The sequence below is a fragment of the Trachurus trachurus genome (genome assembly GCF_905171665.1).
Source record: "Trachurus trachurus genome assembly, chromosome: 17".
Lineage (NCBI taxonomy): Eukaryota > Metazoa > Chordata > Actinopteri > Carangiformes > Carangidae > Trachurus > Trachurus trachurus.
In genome coordinates this window covers 1,823,033-1,839,338 of record NC_139900.1, presented here as the reverse complement: position 1 = coordinate 1,839,338, position 16,306 = coordinate 1,823,033, and the positions used below count along the sequence as shown (strand labels likewise).

The window sequence follows — 16,306 nt, the reverse complement described above, 5'->3', positions numbered from 1 at the left end:
AGGTTCATTAAAGACCGTCCTCCCTCCATCGACGTGCACGCGTGCGTGTGTGTGTCGCCACCTGCTGCCCCGGATGTTGAACACATTAAAGAGAGAGAGAGAGAGAGAGAGAGAGAGTGTGTGTGTGTTTGTGTTTGTGTTTATGGATGAAGTGAATCACCCAGAGCAAAGTCAGAGACCCTCATCCGTCTTTTACTTTGAAAATCCAAGACCATTCATCAAAAAGCCCTTAATTTGAAAAGGCCTGGGATGTTTCCTGTTTATAAATAGATGACTTGTTTTATTGATTATCAATCAGCTCCTCTGTGATGTCACAATAAGAGTGACATCATGTCAGGTGATCGATGACATCACGTTCCTGTTGTCATGACGTCCTCTGATGCTGCTGCTGGAGCCGCTGCTGGTCCATCTCAGACCCGGCAGAAAAGCAGGAAGGATTACATGAATTTGAATGAATGAATGAATTTATATTTATTTACGTGTCTAAGGCGCCCATGCAGCCTATCAGGGCTTAGTTACAAGACACATTATCATCATATTTAGACACCAAACTAAATCATCAGAGCTCAGACAAAACCAAACAGAAACAGAAACCACATGGAGTTCACATCAATAATTCACTTTTTCTTTTTGACCAGGCACTTTTTATGAAAGTAGCTCTAGTAAAGACTTCTTTTCTGAAGAACCATTCCAACTTTACCTCATCATCATCATCATCATCATCATCATCATCATCAGCCCAAAACAACTCAGGCTTCACATTTTGCATTTTCTGAAACAAAAACTTCCTGTTCTGGCTTCGTGATATAACGGACAATGAAACACAAAATGCAGTTCATCCTCAGTTACATTTAAATTACATAATGTGCATAGTCTTTCATCATCAGGTACTGACTTAAACCGACCTACTTCTATTGCATTGTTTGTTGACTGGTTTACAAGACTATTATAGGGAGGGAAGAAAACAAGAATACAATTGCATGAGCAGGCACCTTCCAGATAATTTATACACCTCATTTGAACATTGTTATCTGCAATTTATTGAAGCATCAGACTGCAGAATGTTCTTATATTCAATTCATTTTCACCCATTGCACTTTTGGTCACTTGTATTTGTGCTGTATGAATTTTACTTTAGATGGTAAGAGATTTGTGCAATGTTATCAACCTCCACTGCTTCAACAGCGCCAGCAGGGGGCAGCATGACGTCACGGTGCGTCTGCTCGGCGACGCCGCAGAAGAAGAGGGAACAGGAAGTGCAGCAGCGGAGCAGATTAGCCTGATTAGCTTCGGGCTAGCGCGGGGATGTGACGTCCACCAGCTGAACTGTGAGTTTAAACTTTATTGATCTTTAATCCGCGTGAACTCGGACTCTCCGTGACCCGGCTCAGACCGGTTCCGACCGGTCTCCGGTAGCAGCATGTAGCATGTAGCTTAGCTCCGCTGCTAGCCGAGGCTAGCGCCGTTAGCCGTTAGCTCAGAGGTTAGCATCGATCCCCACAGACTCTCCAGGCTGTTGGAGTGAAGCTGGGATCGATACCCGGCTGATCAGCACCACACAGCCGGAGATAACCCGGGATAAACCTGGGATAACCCGGGTTTAAAACGGGATAAACCAGGGATAAACCGGTACTAACCGTGTGTGTCAGGTGAGCTGAGTGTGAGGTCTGACATCTGTGATTCATCAATAACGACTGGTCATCGATAGTTAACCAGCTAGTTAACCAGAACCAGAACCAGGTCATTGATAGTTAACCAGCTACCAGATAGTTAACCAGCTACCAAATAGTTAACCAGCTACCAGAACCAGGTCATTGATAGTTAACCAGCTACAAGAACCAGGTCATCGATGGTTAAACAGCTACCAAATAGTTAACCAGCTACCAGAACCAGAACCAGGTCATTGATAGTTAACCAGCTACCAAATAGTCAACCAGCTACCAGAACCAGGTCATTGATAGTTAACCAGCTACCAAATAGTTAACCAGCTACCAGAACCAGGTCATTGATAGTTAACCAGCTACCAAATAGTTAACCAGCTACCAGATAGTTAACCAGCTACTAGATAGTTAACCAGCTACCAGAACCAGGTCATTGATAGTTAACCAGCTACCAGATAGTTAACCAGCTACCAGATAGTTAACCAGCTACCAGAACCAGGTCATTGATAGTTAACCAGCTACCAGATAGTTAACCAGCTACCAGATAGTTAACCAGCTACCAGAACCAGGTCATTGATAGTTAACCAGCTACCAGAACCAGGTCATTGATAGTTAACCAGCTACCAGATAGTTAACCAGCTACCAGAACCAGAACCAGGTCATTGATAGTTAACCAGAACCAGGTCATTGATAGTTAACCAGAACCAGGTCATTGATAGTTAACCAGCTACCAGATAGTTAACCAGCTACCAGAACCAGAACCAGGTCATTGATAGTTAACCAGCTACCAGATAGTTAACCAGCTACCAGATAGTTAACCAGCTACCAGAACCAGAACCAGGTCATTGATAGTTAACCAGCTACCAGATAGTTAACCAGCTACCAGAACCAGGTCATTGATAGTTAACCAGAACCAGGTCATTGATAGTTAACCAGCTACCAGAACCAGGTCATTGATAGTTAACCAGCTACCAGATAGTTAACCAGCTACCAGAACCAGAACCAGGTCATTGATAGTTAACCAGAACCAGGTCATTGATAGTTAACCAGAACCAGGTCATTGATAGTTAACCAGCTACCAGATAGTTAACCAGCTACCAGAACCAGAACCAGGTCATTGATAGTTAACCAGAACCAGGTCATTGATAGTTAACCAGCTACCAGATAGTTAGCCAGCTACTAGATAGTTAACCAGCTACCAGAACCAGGTCATTGATAGTTAACCAGCTACCAGATAGTTAACTAGCTACCAGATAGTTAACCAGCTACCAGATAGTTAACCAGCTACTAGATAGTTAACCAGCTACTAGATAGTTAACCAGCTACCAGATAGTTAACCAGCTACCAGATAGTTAACCAGCTACCAGATAGTTAGCCAGCTACCAGAACCAGAACCAGGTCATTGATAGTTAACCAGCTACCAGATAGTTAACCAGCTACCAGATAGTTAACCAGCTACTAGAACCAGAACCAGGTCATCCTGGTAAAGGAGGTAAAGGAGGTAAAGGTGTGAGGTAAAGGAGATAAAGGAGGTAAAGGTGTGAGGTAAAGGAGATAAAGGAGGTACAGGTGTGGGGTAAAGGAGATAAAGGAGGTACAGGTGTGGGGTAAAAGAGGTAAAGGTGTGAGATAAAGGAGGTACAGGTGTGGGGTAAAGGAGGTAAAGGAGGTACAGGTGTGGGGTAAAGGAGGTACAGGTGTGGGGTAAAGGAGATAAAGGAGGTACAGGTGTGGGGTAAAGGAGGTACAGGTGTGAGGTAAAGGAGGTAAAGGTGTGGGGTAAAGGAGATAAAGGAGGTACAGGTGTGGGGTAAAGGATGTAAAGGAGGTGCAGGTGTGGGGTAAAGGAGGTACAGGTGTGAGGTAAAGGAGGTAAAGGTGTGGGGTAAAGGAGATAAAGGAGGTACAGGTGTGGGGTAAAGGATGTAAAGGAGGTGCAGGTGTGAGGTAAAGGAGGTACAGGTGTGGGGTAAAGGAGATAAAGGAGGTACAGGTGTGGGGTAAAGGGGGTAAAGGTGTAGGGTAAAGGAGGTAAAGGTGTGGGGTAAAGGAGATAAAGGAGGTACAGGTGTGAGGTAAAGGAGGTACAGGTGTGGGGTAAAGGAGGTAAAGGTGTGAGGTAAAGGAGGTACAGGTGTGGGGTAAAGGAGATAAAGGAGGTAAAGGTGTGAGGTAAAGGAGGTACAGGTGTGGGATAAAGGAGGTACAGGTGTGAGGTAAAGGAGGTACAGGTGTGGGGTAAAGGGGATAAAGGAGGTAAAGGTGTGAGGTAGAGGTAAAGGAGGTACAGGTGTGGGGTAAAGGAGATAAAGGAGGTAAAGGTGTGAGGTAAAGGAGGTACAGGTGTGGGGTAAAGGAGATAAAGGAGGTACAGGTGTGAGGTAAAGGAGGTACAGGTGTGGGGTAAAGGAGGTAAAGGTGTGAGGTAAAGGAGGTAAAGGAGATAAAGGAGGTACAGGTGTGAGGTAAAGGAGGTAAAGGTGTGAGGTAAAGGAGGTACAGGTGTGAGGTAAAGGAGGTAAAGGTGTGGGGTAAAGGAGATAAAGGAGGTACAGGTGTGAGGTAAAGGAGGTACAGGTGTGAGGTAAAGGAGGTACAGGTGTGGGGTAAAGGAGGTAAATGTGTGAGGTAAAGGAGGTACAGGTGTGGGGTAAAGGAGGTAAAGGTGTGAGGTAAAGGAGGTACAGGTGTGGGGTAAAGGAGATAAAGGAGGTACAGGTGTGAGGTAAAAGAGGTACAGGTGTGGGGTAAAGGAGATAAAGGTGTGAGATAAAGGAGATAAAGGAGGTACAGGTGTGGGGTAAAGGAGGTACAGGTGTGGGGTAAAGGAGGTACAGGTGTGAGGTAAAGGAGGTACAGGTGTGGGGTAAAGGAGGTACAGGTGTGGGGTAAAGGAGGTACAGGTGTGGGATAAAGGAGGTACAGGTGTGAGGTAAAGGAGGTACAGGTGTGGGGTAAAGGAGGTACAGGTGTGGGGTAAAGGAGGTACAGGTGTGAGGTAAAGGAGGTACAGGTGTGGGGTAAAGGAGGTACAGGTGTGGGATAAAGGAGGTACAGGTGTGGGGTAAAGGAGGTACAGGTGTGAGGTAAAGGAGGTACAGGTGTGGGGTAAAGGAGGTACAGGTGTGAGGTACAACTTTTGTTTGAAATGAGCTGATTGGTTCTTATTGGTTAATGTCTAACAGGATGTGAGTAACCGTGTCAGGTGTTGTTGACGCTAAGCCCCGCCCCCTTTTTTTTGTGCAGGTGTGTGTGTGACCTGTGTTGACATCACAGCGGGCGTTGTTGCCGGGGCGATGGCTCTGATCGAAGGCGTGGGCGACGAGGTGACGCTGCTGTTCGGCTCGCTGCTGCTGCTCGCCGTGCTGCTGCTCGCCTGGGTCTCCACGCGCACCTCGGAGCCCTCGGAGCACCTGTTCACCTCCCCCGCCGCCGCCACAGGCCCCGCCCACAACGCCAGAACAGGCCCCGCCCACTCCGACAGGACAGGCCCCGCCCACCAGGAGGACACGCCCCTCGCCTCCTCCAACACCTCCTCCTCCTCCTCACCCCCCAGCTCCGTCAGCGATGACTCCATCACAGAACCCCCCCTCGCCTCCTCCCCTGAGGAGAAGGAGGAGGAGGAGGGGGAGGGGCAGGGCGAGGGGGGGCAGCGGGGGGAGGGGGGGCAGCGGGGGGAGGGGGAGGAGCCTGGAGGAGGAGGAACAGATGGGCTGAGGAGCAGAGGAGGAGGAGGAGGAGAAGAAGCTTCATCGTCCCAGAGGAACATGGTGGTCAGACTGAAGTTCCTCAACGACACAGAGAGAACGGCTCAGGTCCAACCACAGGACACCATCGGATACATCAAACGGTACGAAATACTGCAGTAATACTACTGTAATACTGTAGTACTACTGGTATAAACCACAGGACAGCATCAGATACATCAAACGGTACCAAATACTGCAGTAATACTACTGTAATACGGTACCGGTACCAAAATGTTGGTATCGTGACAACACTAGTCTGCTGTCTGCCCAATTTCAGGTGAATGCAGCATGAAAAATACCATTGAGTTGCTTGCGATATACAACCGCAACGCTAGATGGGAGGAATTCCTACACAATGTCCCTTTAGGGGCTGTGTCCACCAGACGTGTTTTCAGCCTCTGGGCGTCTACTTTCCATTCAAACCCTATTGAGTCGGCGCTCACAGCGCTCAGCGCCCTCGGCGGTAAAACGCCCTCGGCGCTTGCTTCTTTTTGTCGCGGCGCTCAGAGCGCTTCGAGTTGAAATCTGTTCAACTTTTAGAACAGCGCCGCGCTCGTCAATGTCACTTTTCCCCGCACGGACCAATCAGAATCAAGAAGGGGCGGGACTTACGTTACCACAGCGGACATACGTTACCACGCGGACTTGTTTTGTAACCTAGCAACAGCGGCATTCTGACGAGGGAGAGAGAGAGCGCTAAGCGCTGGGAAAGCAGCTAAAAACGCGTTTGGTGGACACAGCCCCTTAAAGAGAGAAGTTAAAATGATTTTAATTTCATAATCAGTAGTGATATGTGACCACTTATGCTGACCTCTGACCTCTGACCCCTCAGGACCTACTTTGCGGGCCAGGAGCAGCAGGTGCGGCTCATCTACCAGGGCCAGCTGCTGCAGGACGACGCCCAGACGCTGGCGTCCTTGAACCTGGCCCATAACTGTGTTCTGCACTGCCACATCTCCCAGCAGGGGGGCCGGGGGGCCGGGCCGCGGCCGGCCGACCAGGTCGCCGTGGCGCTCAACGTGGGCAGCCTCATGGTGCCGCTGCTGGTGCTCATGCTGTCCGTGCTCTGGTACTGTCAGATCCAGTACCGCCAGTTCTTCACGGCGCCGGCCACCGCCTCGCTGGTCGGAGTCACCATCTTCCTCAGCCTGGTGGCCTTCGGGGTCTACCGCCGCTAGCTAGCTAGCTAGCTGCTCTCTGATTGGCTGCCTTCTGGGTCTACCGCCGCTAGCTAGCTGCTCTACCGCCGCTAGCTAGCTGCTCTCCAATTGGCTGCCTTCGGGGTCTACCGCCGCTAGCTAGCTAGCTGCTCTCTGATTGGCTGCCTTCGGGGTCTACCGCCGCTAGCTAGCTAGCTGCTCTCTGATTGGCTGCCTTCGGGGTCTACCGCCGCTAGCTAGCTGCTCTCTGATTGGCTGAGTCACCATCTTCCTCAGCCTGGTGGCCTTCGGGGTCCATAGATATATATACTGACTAGATGCAGCGTTCCCAGGCAGCTCTATTGAGTGGAATACGTCAACGCGGCGGCCATCTTGGTCAGGGGGAAGCCGTGTCTTCTTCCTGCACTAGAGGTCTATCAACCATTAAAATCACCATAACTCACCGAATATTCAACCGATTTTCAAGCCGTTTGGTTTATTATAAATGTCAGACAGATATTTATGATACAACAACAACAAACATTTTGGGAATTTTTTTTATTATTTCTTTTTTATGTATTAAACATACACTTAGATACTCAGACACACACCCACATGCATAAATACAGTGAAACATGTTCTACAGGGTCTGACTGGTCTGACTGCTGGTCAGACTATATTATGTCTATGGTCAGTAACTCTGTACCAAGATGGCCGCCGTGTTGACGTACGCTGAGGAGCAGAAGGCGCCATCTAGTCAGTATATATATCTATGTTCGGGGTCTACCGCCGCTAGCTAGCTAGCTGCTCTCTGATTGGCTGCCGCGGTGACGTCAGCAGCTGGGGGGGGCGGGGCTCTCTGTCTGTCTGTGGTATCGGAGCCGGCCGGCCGCCGAGAGACTTGATGTTTGTTTTTATTTCTGTTGCCATGGAGACGTAGAGTGTGAACGAGGACTCAATGACTTTGATTTTTTTTTTTTTTTTTTTTTAGATCTGGTTTCTTTCTGTAGTTTGAACATCTTCATCTTCTTTATCGTGCCTCTTTTACTTTCTGGTCTCTGTCGACTGCCAGACTGTAACACCTCACCTGCCTGTCTGTCACCTGAGAGAGAGAGTGTGTGTGAGTGTGTGCGTGAGAGTGTGTGAGTGTGTGTGAGTGTGTGCGAGTGTGAGTGTGAGAACAGGAAGTCGTCAGTGTAAATTAGATCTTTTGACAAAAGAGAAATTCTATTAAATTGTTTATTTAACGTGTCGTTGTTCTTTGTGTCTCACTGACGCTGGTGAGAGCTGTGGGCTCCACCTCGGTAACCATGGAAACGGCTAAACCCAGACCTACGTCCCATCAAAGTGGTTTTAGCATGAATGCCAGCAGCCTTGTTGTAACCATGGTGACTGATGCTGCCGGCCAATCATGGTCTGGAGCAGGATTAAGGTGAAGATTAACTTCATTAATGTTCAGAAAACCTCCAATAGACATGAAATAATATATCATCCATAAAAACATTAAATTAAACCATCAAACTAGGGATGTTGCGATTATAAATTTTCTTGGTACGATTATTGTCAGAGAAATAATCACAGTGTTACGATTATCACGATTATTATGCATTAATTAATTTCATGACTCTATGAATGTGTAAAATCAAATATAGTCTAAATATAATTACATTACTCATTATCTACACAAAATATTTCAAGTATCTATTAATATATGACCAATTCCTAATCCCCCTATTCAGGTCATAAATTGTCATCTAGACCAAATGTTTACGTTTTTATTCCTTTTTTGTTTAGTTTTTTAATACAAATGACACACTAACATTTAAATTCCAACCAGTTCAATGTTACGTTAGATAAGTGGACCAGTATCTGAGCATTCACCTTTATTTTGGCGCCACATCTGCCGATACGGTTCCTACATAAACTTATTTGGGAATCTTTGCGATTAATTAATTGTGGCGTTTAATACCACGATTAATTGTGAAAACAAGTAATCGTGACATCCCTACATCAAACTAATACAAAATCAAAAGTGAGGTGTTAAACTACAGATTGGTTGGTTCAGTGTCTCCTGCTTCATTCAGAGTCCTCAGGTCAATGTAGCTGATCAACAGTTGGTAAATGTGGTAAACGTCACTTATTCTGAATTTATTTAGGTCTATTAAAATAATTAAATGTTCATTTCATTTCATTGTGTCCCTTTGATGAGGGCTGCACCTTTATGTGAAGAGGACAGGTGGAGACAGACAGGAAACAGGTGAGAACATCCTGACCTCAGATCAGCTGACAGTCTTTATTGTCATCAGAGTCATGGAAACACATTCTCAGCTCGTTAACACATCTGGATCATTAGGTGATGATGTCACTTCCTGGAGACGGTCAACACTGAAACACAGACAGACAGCCGGTCACCTGATTGGTCGACACTGAAACACTTTACTTTATTTGTTTATTTAGTCGGGACAGTGCATATTAATGAACAGTGAGTACTAGATCAGGAGTTCTCAACTTAACTAGTCTAACTCTGGGCTCCACATCTTCCCATGGTCATTAAGTCACGACCCACTTTTATAGAATTCAAACCAAGATTTTTTTTAAAGCCTTTAAAAACTCATTTAGCTCTTTATTGAGCAAAGTGCATTTCACAGCACATGAATGAAACTGAGGAGTTACCATGACAACTGCATGTACAGAAGTGAATAAAAAAATGGAGACCAACAAAACGATATATTTGACTTCTAATGCATCTCTGCATTCAGAGCATGTTCACAAAAGTGGATAAATATCAAACTGCACAAAATAAAGACCCACAAAACAAAACCAGATTCACTGCATCAGGCCACATTAATAAGAAACTGATATCTTTGCATTCAGAGCAAATAATAAGAAAGTGAGGAGGAGCATTACAACTGCATGTGTTCACGTGTCTCGTGCCTTTCAAAATAAGTTATTTTTCAAAATAAAAGACATGTCCAACATCAGATGTGCATTAAATATTATTTACTTTTTTGACCAGCTGTCCGCGACCCATCCAGAACGGGTCTAGACCCACTTCTGGGTCCCGACCCACCAGTTGGGAACCACTGCTCTAGAGTTCCCACAGTAAATACACCAGATTTAGCACATGTGCTAAATTACATCCGTAGTCCCCAAAACAATACAACTATTAACATAAAGAGTCCATAAACACGGAGGACCAGTAGATAACAGAAGAAGTACATTTACATAGTTACAGGGTTGGACATGATAAAGAGAGACAGCAGGTCAGCTGATTGGTGGACAGACAGACAGCTAGTTGCTGACTCACCTGCAGCTGCTCCGCCAGGTGTTCAGGAAGCTCCACCCCTGCAGCCTCCAGCAGCAGGATGCTCTCTGTCAGAGGGAAACTAGAGCCACGGGAGGAGGAGTCATCAGCAGCACGGCTCACCTGCTGCAGACTGGACACACACACACACACACACGTTAAGTCAAGTTTCAGAGTCCTCCGTTCCTTCTCTGAGTTCCAGCGGGGCTCCGTGCAGCACTGCATGTCCATATGACGGTTGAGAACGGAGCTCACTTTTCTTCGTAACAAAAAGACACACCAAAAAACATCCAGATACCTCCATACTGCTCGTATGTAATGTCCCTCTTGTATTGAAGCCCCGACATGAGAAATTGTTCCGGAAAAATTAAATAAGTCTATATTTTAAGCTTGTTTGTAGCGGAAGCTCCCAGCACTGCTCTTCCTGGTCCGTCCAAATCAAAACAAGCTTAAAGCAGATATCAGCTTCACGGCCGTTTCGGCTAATGCTGCGTTCAAGGCAGGCTTTTGAAACCGTAAGTTACAGCTTCAAGTCACAACTACGACTTGGTAGCGTTCCAGGTAACCCGTAGCTCGTGTTTTTACCATCCTGTTGTCTGTGAAAGTTCCCTATAACGGCCACTCGTAACTTCCGACCCGTGAACTCGTACCAGATCGAACTGGTATGACTTCACAGGAAGGAAAAACACAAAGTACGAGTTTCTTTGAACGCACCATGAGTTAGCAGCCCCCGCCCTTGTCAGGCATCAATTGGTCCTCGTGCTACGTCACCACATTCACGCGCATCCCTTGGCTGCACACACAGCCCTTCATGCCGTTCTCTCTCCTCATTGGATAACACTTGTATCCCACAAGGAAAATTTTCTCCTCGGGTTACAGCAGAGCAGAGTGACGGAGAGACTCGTGTTTAGGCTGAAATACTTCATGTAAGTGATTGCTGACGGAAAATAGGACTATTTAGGACTTATATTAACAAAAACATTCCACTGATATCTGCTTTAAAACATAGACTTATTTAATTTTTCCGGAACAATTTCTCATGTCGGGGCTTCAATACAAGAGGGACATTACATACGAGCACTATGGAGGTATCTGGATGTTTTTTGGTGTGTCTTTTTGTTACGAAGAAAAGTGAGCTCCGTTCTCAACCGTCATATGGACATGCAGTGAGGTGAGAGGTGATTACCTGCTGCAGACGGAGCTCAGCAGGTAGTCTGTGTACATGTCCTTCCAGCTGCTGATGAGGGACAGCAGTGAGTCTCTGAAGGGCTGCTGATCCACCTGCAGCCAGCCGTGCAGCACCGTCACCTCCTCCAGCTGAGACACCTCCCGGCCCAGAGAGCCCAGCAGCTCGATCTGAAACACAAGGCAAGGCAAGGCATCTTTATTTATATAGCGCATTTCATACCAAGGCAACTCAATGTGCTTTACATAAAGACAAAACATTTAAAAAAAAAAAGAAGCATAAGACAGAATAAAAACAAACAAAACAATAAAAACAGAGTTAAATGCAAGAGCAAATAAAAGTAAAATAAAAAAAAATAAAAAAAAACACAGACCAGGATTCAGCTGATACTGGACCAGCAGCAGCACCAGCATCTGCCTTTTCTTTTACATCTGTCAAATCATGGAACAATCTTCCAACTCATCTGAAACTTTGTACAGACTTCAATGTTTTTTCCCAGGAAGTCAAAAAATGGATAAGAAGAAACCAGTCATGTCAGCATTAAAGGGGACATATTATGCAAAACTCACTTTTTCATTGTTTTAGTATGTGTATTTGCGTATCCGGAGTGCCTCCTCACCCCTTAAACGTCAGTTTTGACAATTACGTCAATATTTTGTAAACTGATATAATATATAATATAATTTTTTCCAACCCTTCAAAGTGCAGGAAAAACACAGTTTTTATTTGGACCTAACCAACTCACGTATCCCCCTAGGGTTAGCGCCCGCCGATCAGCAGTTGGTTAGGTCCAAATAAAAACTGTGTTTTTCCTGCACTTTGAAGGGCTGGAAAACATTATATTATAGTGAACAATGGAACTGTGTATTTTTTTCAGGTAAAACCTCTTTTAGGCCGTGAAAATAGGCCGTTTCTTTGGGTCTGTTCACAACACTGTATGTTGTAAATCTCTGGGCAGGGCTATTATGGGCTGGCGTTGCTAACGGGAGGAGTGCAGAGAGTCTTCTACTGCAATTAAAGTACTTAGGGGCTATTTGGAGATCATACAACCACACTTTAAAAAAAATGATACTATCCCTTTAACCTATTAACCTAAACTCCGGTGTGTCTCAGGTGAGCTCAGGTGTGTCTGACCTCTCTCTGGAAGTCCTTCAGGGTGGGGGGAGTCTCCTCGGCCTCCAGCTCCTCCGCTCCCAGCTGGCGGCTGTAGGTCAGGAACTCCTGCATCACAGACGGTCTGTCGCTCTGCCACAGGTGAGAGAACCGGTCCAGACCCGTCCTCAGAAGCTCCGCCTCCTCCCCCACCTGCTGCAGGTGCTGCTTCACTTCCTGCTCCACCGCAGACAGCTCCACGTTCTGCTGCAGCAACACCTGACAGGTAGAGACAGACAGAGAGAGAAGGTGCGTTTACATGGACACAAATATTCATAATAAAGGGCTGATCTGAATAAAAATGTGTCATGTAAACACGTCAATTGGAAGATTCTGATCGGATTCGGCTCGATCCGAAAGAAATTCTGTTTGGATTGAGAGGGGTGGTTTATGCCGATCGTTATTCTGAACGACGTCCATGTAAACACTTATTCCGATCGTTACTTCCTGTTTGGGGGTTATTGGGGTTATTATGGTCCTTTCCCACTAGCGCGACACGGCTCGACACGGTTCTACTCGGTTCTTATTTATTTATTATTTTTTTGCTTTTACACACTCTAGTGTGACGTCCGACAGGAATCAAACCCGCTAAGTTTAAAAACACACTGGCAGCAGCGCACACTGATCTACTGAGACTTGTTATTCTGTCAGCTGAGTTAACGAGGTGTAAAGGAGTGAGTTTGGAGCTGACGAGAGGATAGAAAAAAGAGAGCGAGTAGTAGCCTACCGACCCGATATTGCTGTGTATCTCGCTTTAGCACATGGCTAATTAATATGCACGTGCTGATTTGCATTGACCATATATGGCGTGTTCACATCCGTACTTTTCATGGGTCTGGTGAGATTTATCAATGGCAAGAACAGTAGTAGGCTACACGTTGCTGAGTCGGCTTAATTATGATGTACAATAGGAGTACAGCAACAGCTCTTAAAATCTGGTGCAGGTCCATTTTGAGTAGGCTACTGAACGGGATAAATTGAGCCACTTCCGGGTTTATTGGTTTGTTTACAGTAGTAGAGGAAGTACAACTCTTCTCCTGCTGTTGTTTTAGGGAAAAAGACAGCTCTGCACATGTCAAAATGCTGTTATTCTGAATAAAGCTTGGTGCATGTGTACGCACGTCATGATCGGATTATTTGATTTTGTGCCCATGTAAACAGTGGATTCGGATTTTCCGATCCCTCAAATTTTTAATCTGATTAAGAAGTTTTGCTCATGTAAACACAGCTAGAGACAGAGATAGAGACAGACAGACAGGTAGAGACATGGCTGACTTTGTGGTGTCGGCGTGATGTCACGGTTACCTGGTAGTTGCCGTGACGACCCTCTGAGATCCTCGGCACCAGACTGGCCGCCGTGTAAATGTTGCTGATGATGGTTGTCATGACAACAGAGAGGCCGCCGCCCACCGACGGATCAAACACACTTCCTGTTTCCTGCAGCTGCAGAGAGACGGACAAGAGAGCAGCACGGCAACGCTGCACACACACACACACACACACACACACACACACACACACACACACACACACACACACACACCCACACACACACACACACACACACACACACACACACACACACACACACACACACACACACCCACACCCACACACACACACACCCACACACACACACCCACACCCACACACACACACACCCACACACACACACACACACACACACACACACACACACACACACACACACACAGCGTTACACTGAGGTGCACTGTGTGAATCTTGAAGTTAATTTTAATACCTTTTTAAGACTTTTTCAAGACCTTCTCAATATTTTTCAACACCTCACCACCACTTCAAGCTGTAACCATTTACATCAGTGACACTTTTAACTTAACAGTTCTAGTTTGTGATAAAGACTATAGACCACTATGATGCAACAGAATTCAAAATAAGCTAGGATAATAAATTATAGGCAAAGTTTATCAAAAAATAAAAATAAAAAATTGCTCCACTCTCAAAAAACAAAAACAACTTTCTTTTCTTTTTATGTACCGGTTCATCTTTGTTTTTTAATAAAATGAATAAATTCACACACTTTTACAATGTTTTTTAGGACTCAAACTCTTGGACAGCTAATTCAGAAAAAATACCTTCAAAATGTAAGACTTTATAAAGTCATGAAAATACTTTTTAATACCTTTTAAGGGTCTTAATTTTCCCAAAATTGATTTATCACCTTTTAATACTTTTCAAGACCCCGTGGATACCCTGGTGTACCTGTGTGTGTGTGTGTGTGTACCTTTTTGTGTGTGTTGTCAGACAGGAAGTGCAGCGCCGTGAGCAGCATCTGTCTCAGTCCGTCCTGGACTCGGTCATCGATGTGGTCAAGGTATCTGGTCCAGGACTCAGAGGACTCAGCGGCTCCGTACAAGTTCCTGTTCACCTGAGGAGGAGGAGGAGGAGGAGGAGGAGGAGGAGGAGGAGAGAGGAGGAGGGTCAGCTCACCTGGCCCCCCGGCCCCCCTCCATCTACCTGTGTTACCCAGAGATATATACACATAGATGCCGCCTCTGACGCTGCTGTACGATACGTCAACGCGGCCGCTCCCAGAAATCTTACTGGCCACGTTGATGCAGGGCCGTTGCTATGAATTCTGGGCCCCCTTAAAGAATACTAAAGTGGGCCCCTCCCCCTAACTTTTCCTTTTTTTTTCTTAGACTACGTATGTATTATGGTTTTTTATTTAGCCTTCTTTGTTTTGATGCTAATGCAGCATTACACTGCAAAAACTCAAGTATCTTAGCAAGAATATTTGTCTTATTTCTAGTCAAAATGTCATTTCTAGTCAAAACAAATCTGTCTCATAATTATTTTGACACCCTCTTTGAAACCCACCGTTCACGCTATCTTGAAAAATTACAATGAATGAATCTAGCGGTATGCTCCTTTAGCCTCCCACAGTGATCAATGACTCCACACAGTGGCCAGAAATGTCTGACCCAGACATCTACACGTATTTGGTGGAATCACCGGGGAGGTTTTGGCTCAGTGTTGTCTGTAAATAGCCTGTTAATAGACAACTTTTTGTTAGTTAGTTTGTCAAGACAGTTAGGCTGAACTTTTCAATGGAGGGATGCCGGGCGCTGCCCCTAAATTACCCAGGATGCATCAGTCATTCTCAGATGCCGCTCTGGTCTCTGGTGTTACCTGTGTGAGGCGCAGCAGCTCCTCTCCCTCCTCCCTCAGGCGAGCGGCGCTGCTCTGAGCTGCTCCCGGCTGCAGCAGACTCTCAGCTGAACGCTGCAGCAGCTGGAGCTCCGCCCAGCCCTGCACACACACACACACACACACACACACACACACACACACACACACACACACACACACACCGGGACACACTGAGCAGTCAGAAACACTGGTCTGAGGTCTGAGGTCAGAGGTCAGAGGTCAGCTGACTCACCTGGATGATGTGTGTCATGGCCTCCATGTTGGCTCTGGCCTCCTGCACTGAGGAGTGAAACATCTGCACCGTGTGTCTGTGCTGCTCCACCAGCTGCTGCACACCTGCACACACACACACACACACACACACACACACACACACACACACACACACACAGTTACTGCAATGCACGTGGTGGAATAACTTTAATTGACTTTAATGAGTCCAAATTGCTCCGCCGTTCACAACAGAGTCGGAAAGGAGCGGAGAGGTCAGGTCTACACGGTGTGATCTGTGTGTGTGTGTGTGTGTGTGTGTGTGTGTGTGTGTGTGTGTGTGTGTGTGTGTGTGTGTGTGTGTCTGACCCTCAGAGCCCCAGGTGGTCCTCTGTAGTTGAGACAGGTCCTGGTTCAGCTGCTGCAGCTGGTCCTGGATCAGAGGAAGCTCCACCTGCTGGACCTCGTTCAGCACCTAAAGGGAGGACGTCGTCCGTCAGTTCTTTCAATATTAGGAAAAGTCATTTCATGTTGTTTGGTCAGAGAGCCATTCCTCCTGAAACGCAGGTCGCAGTAAGCATCGGCTCTACCAAAATACCTTTTTAAGGTGATAATTGACCAAAATCTAAGTTGGAAACCCCAAATAAATAACGTGAGGTGATGCTAGGGCGGAGGACTGCGGATGGAAATTAGCTTTGAGCTAAATCCGGCAC

General features: G+C 46.2%; 1 protein-coding gene across 1 annotated transcript; it reads left to right on the top strand.

Annotated features, from left to right (window-relative positions):
* The first annotated feature begins 1,230 nt into the window (after positions 1-1,230).
* Positions 1,231-7,796, top strand: tmub1 (transmembrane and ubiquitin-like domain containing 1). Its single transcript, XM_083991650.1, has 3 exons — positions 1,231-1,328; positions 4,908-5,511; positions 6,243-7,796. The coding sequence occupies exons 2-3, from the start codon at positions 4,958-4,960 to the stop codon at positions 6,586-6,588; spliced, it is 900 nt and encodes a 299-aa protein (XP_083847776.1). The 5' UTR covers positions 1,231-1,328; positions 4,908-4,957; the 3' UTR covers positions 6,589-7,796.
* Positions 7,797-16,306: the final 8,510 nt, after the last annotated feature.

Excerpts from the sequence above, each read along its gene's own strand:
- tmub1 (XM_083991650.1), top strand. The coding sequence starts at position 4,958 with ATGGCTCTGATCGAAGGCGTGGGCGACGAGGTGACGCTGCTGTTCGGC. Across the intron at positions 5,512-6,242 it reads ACCATCGGATACATCAAACG|GACCTACTTTGCGGGCCAGG; the intron begins GTACGAAATACT and ends CTGACCCCTCAG.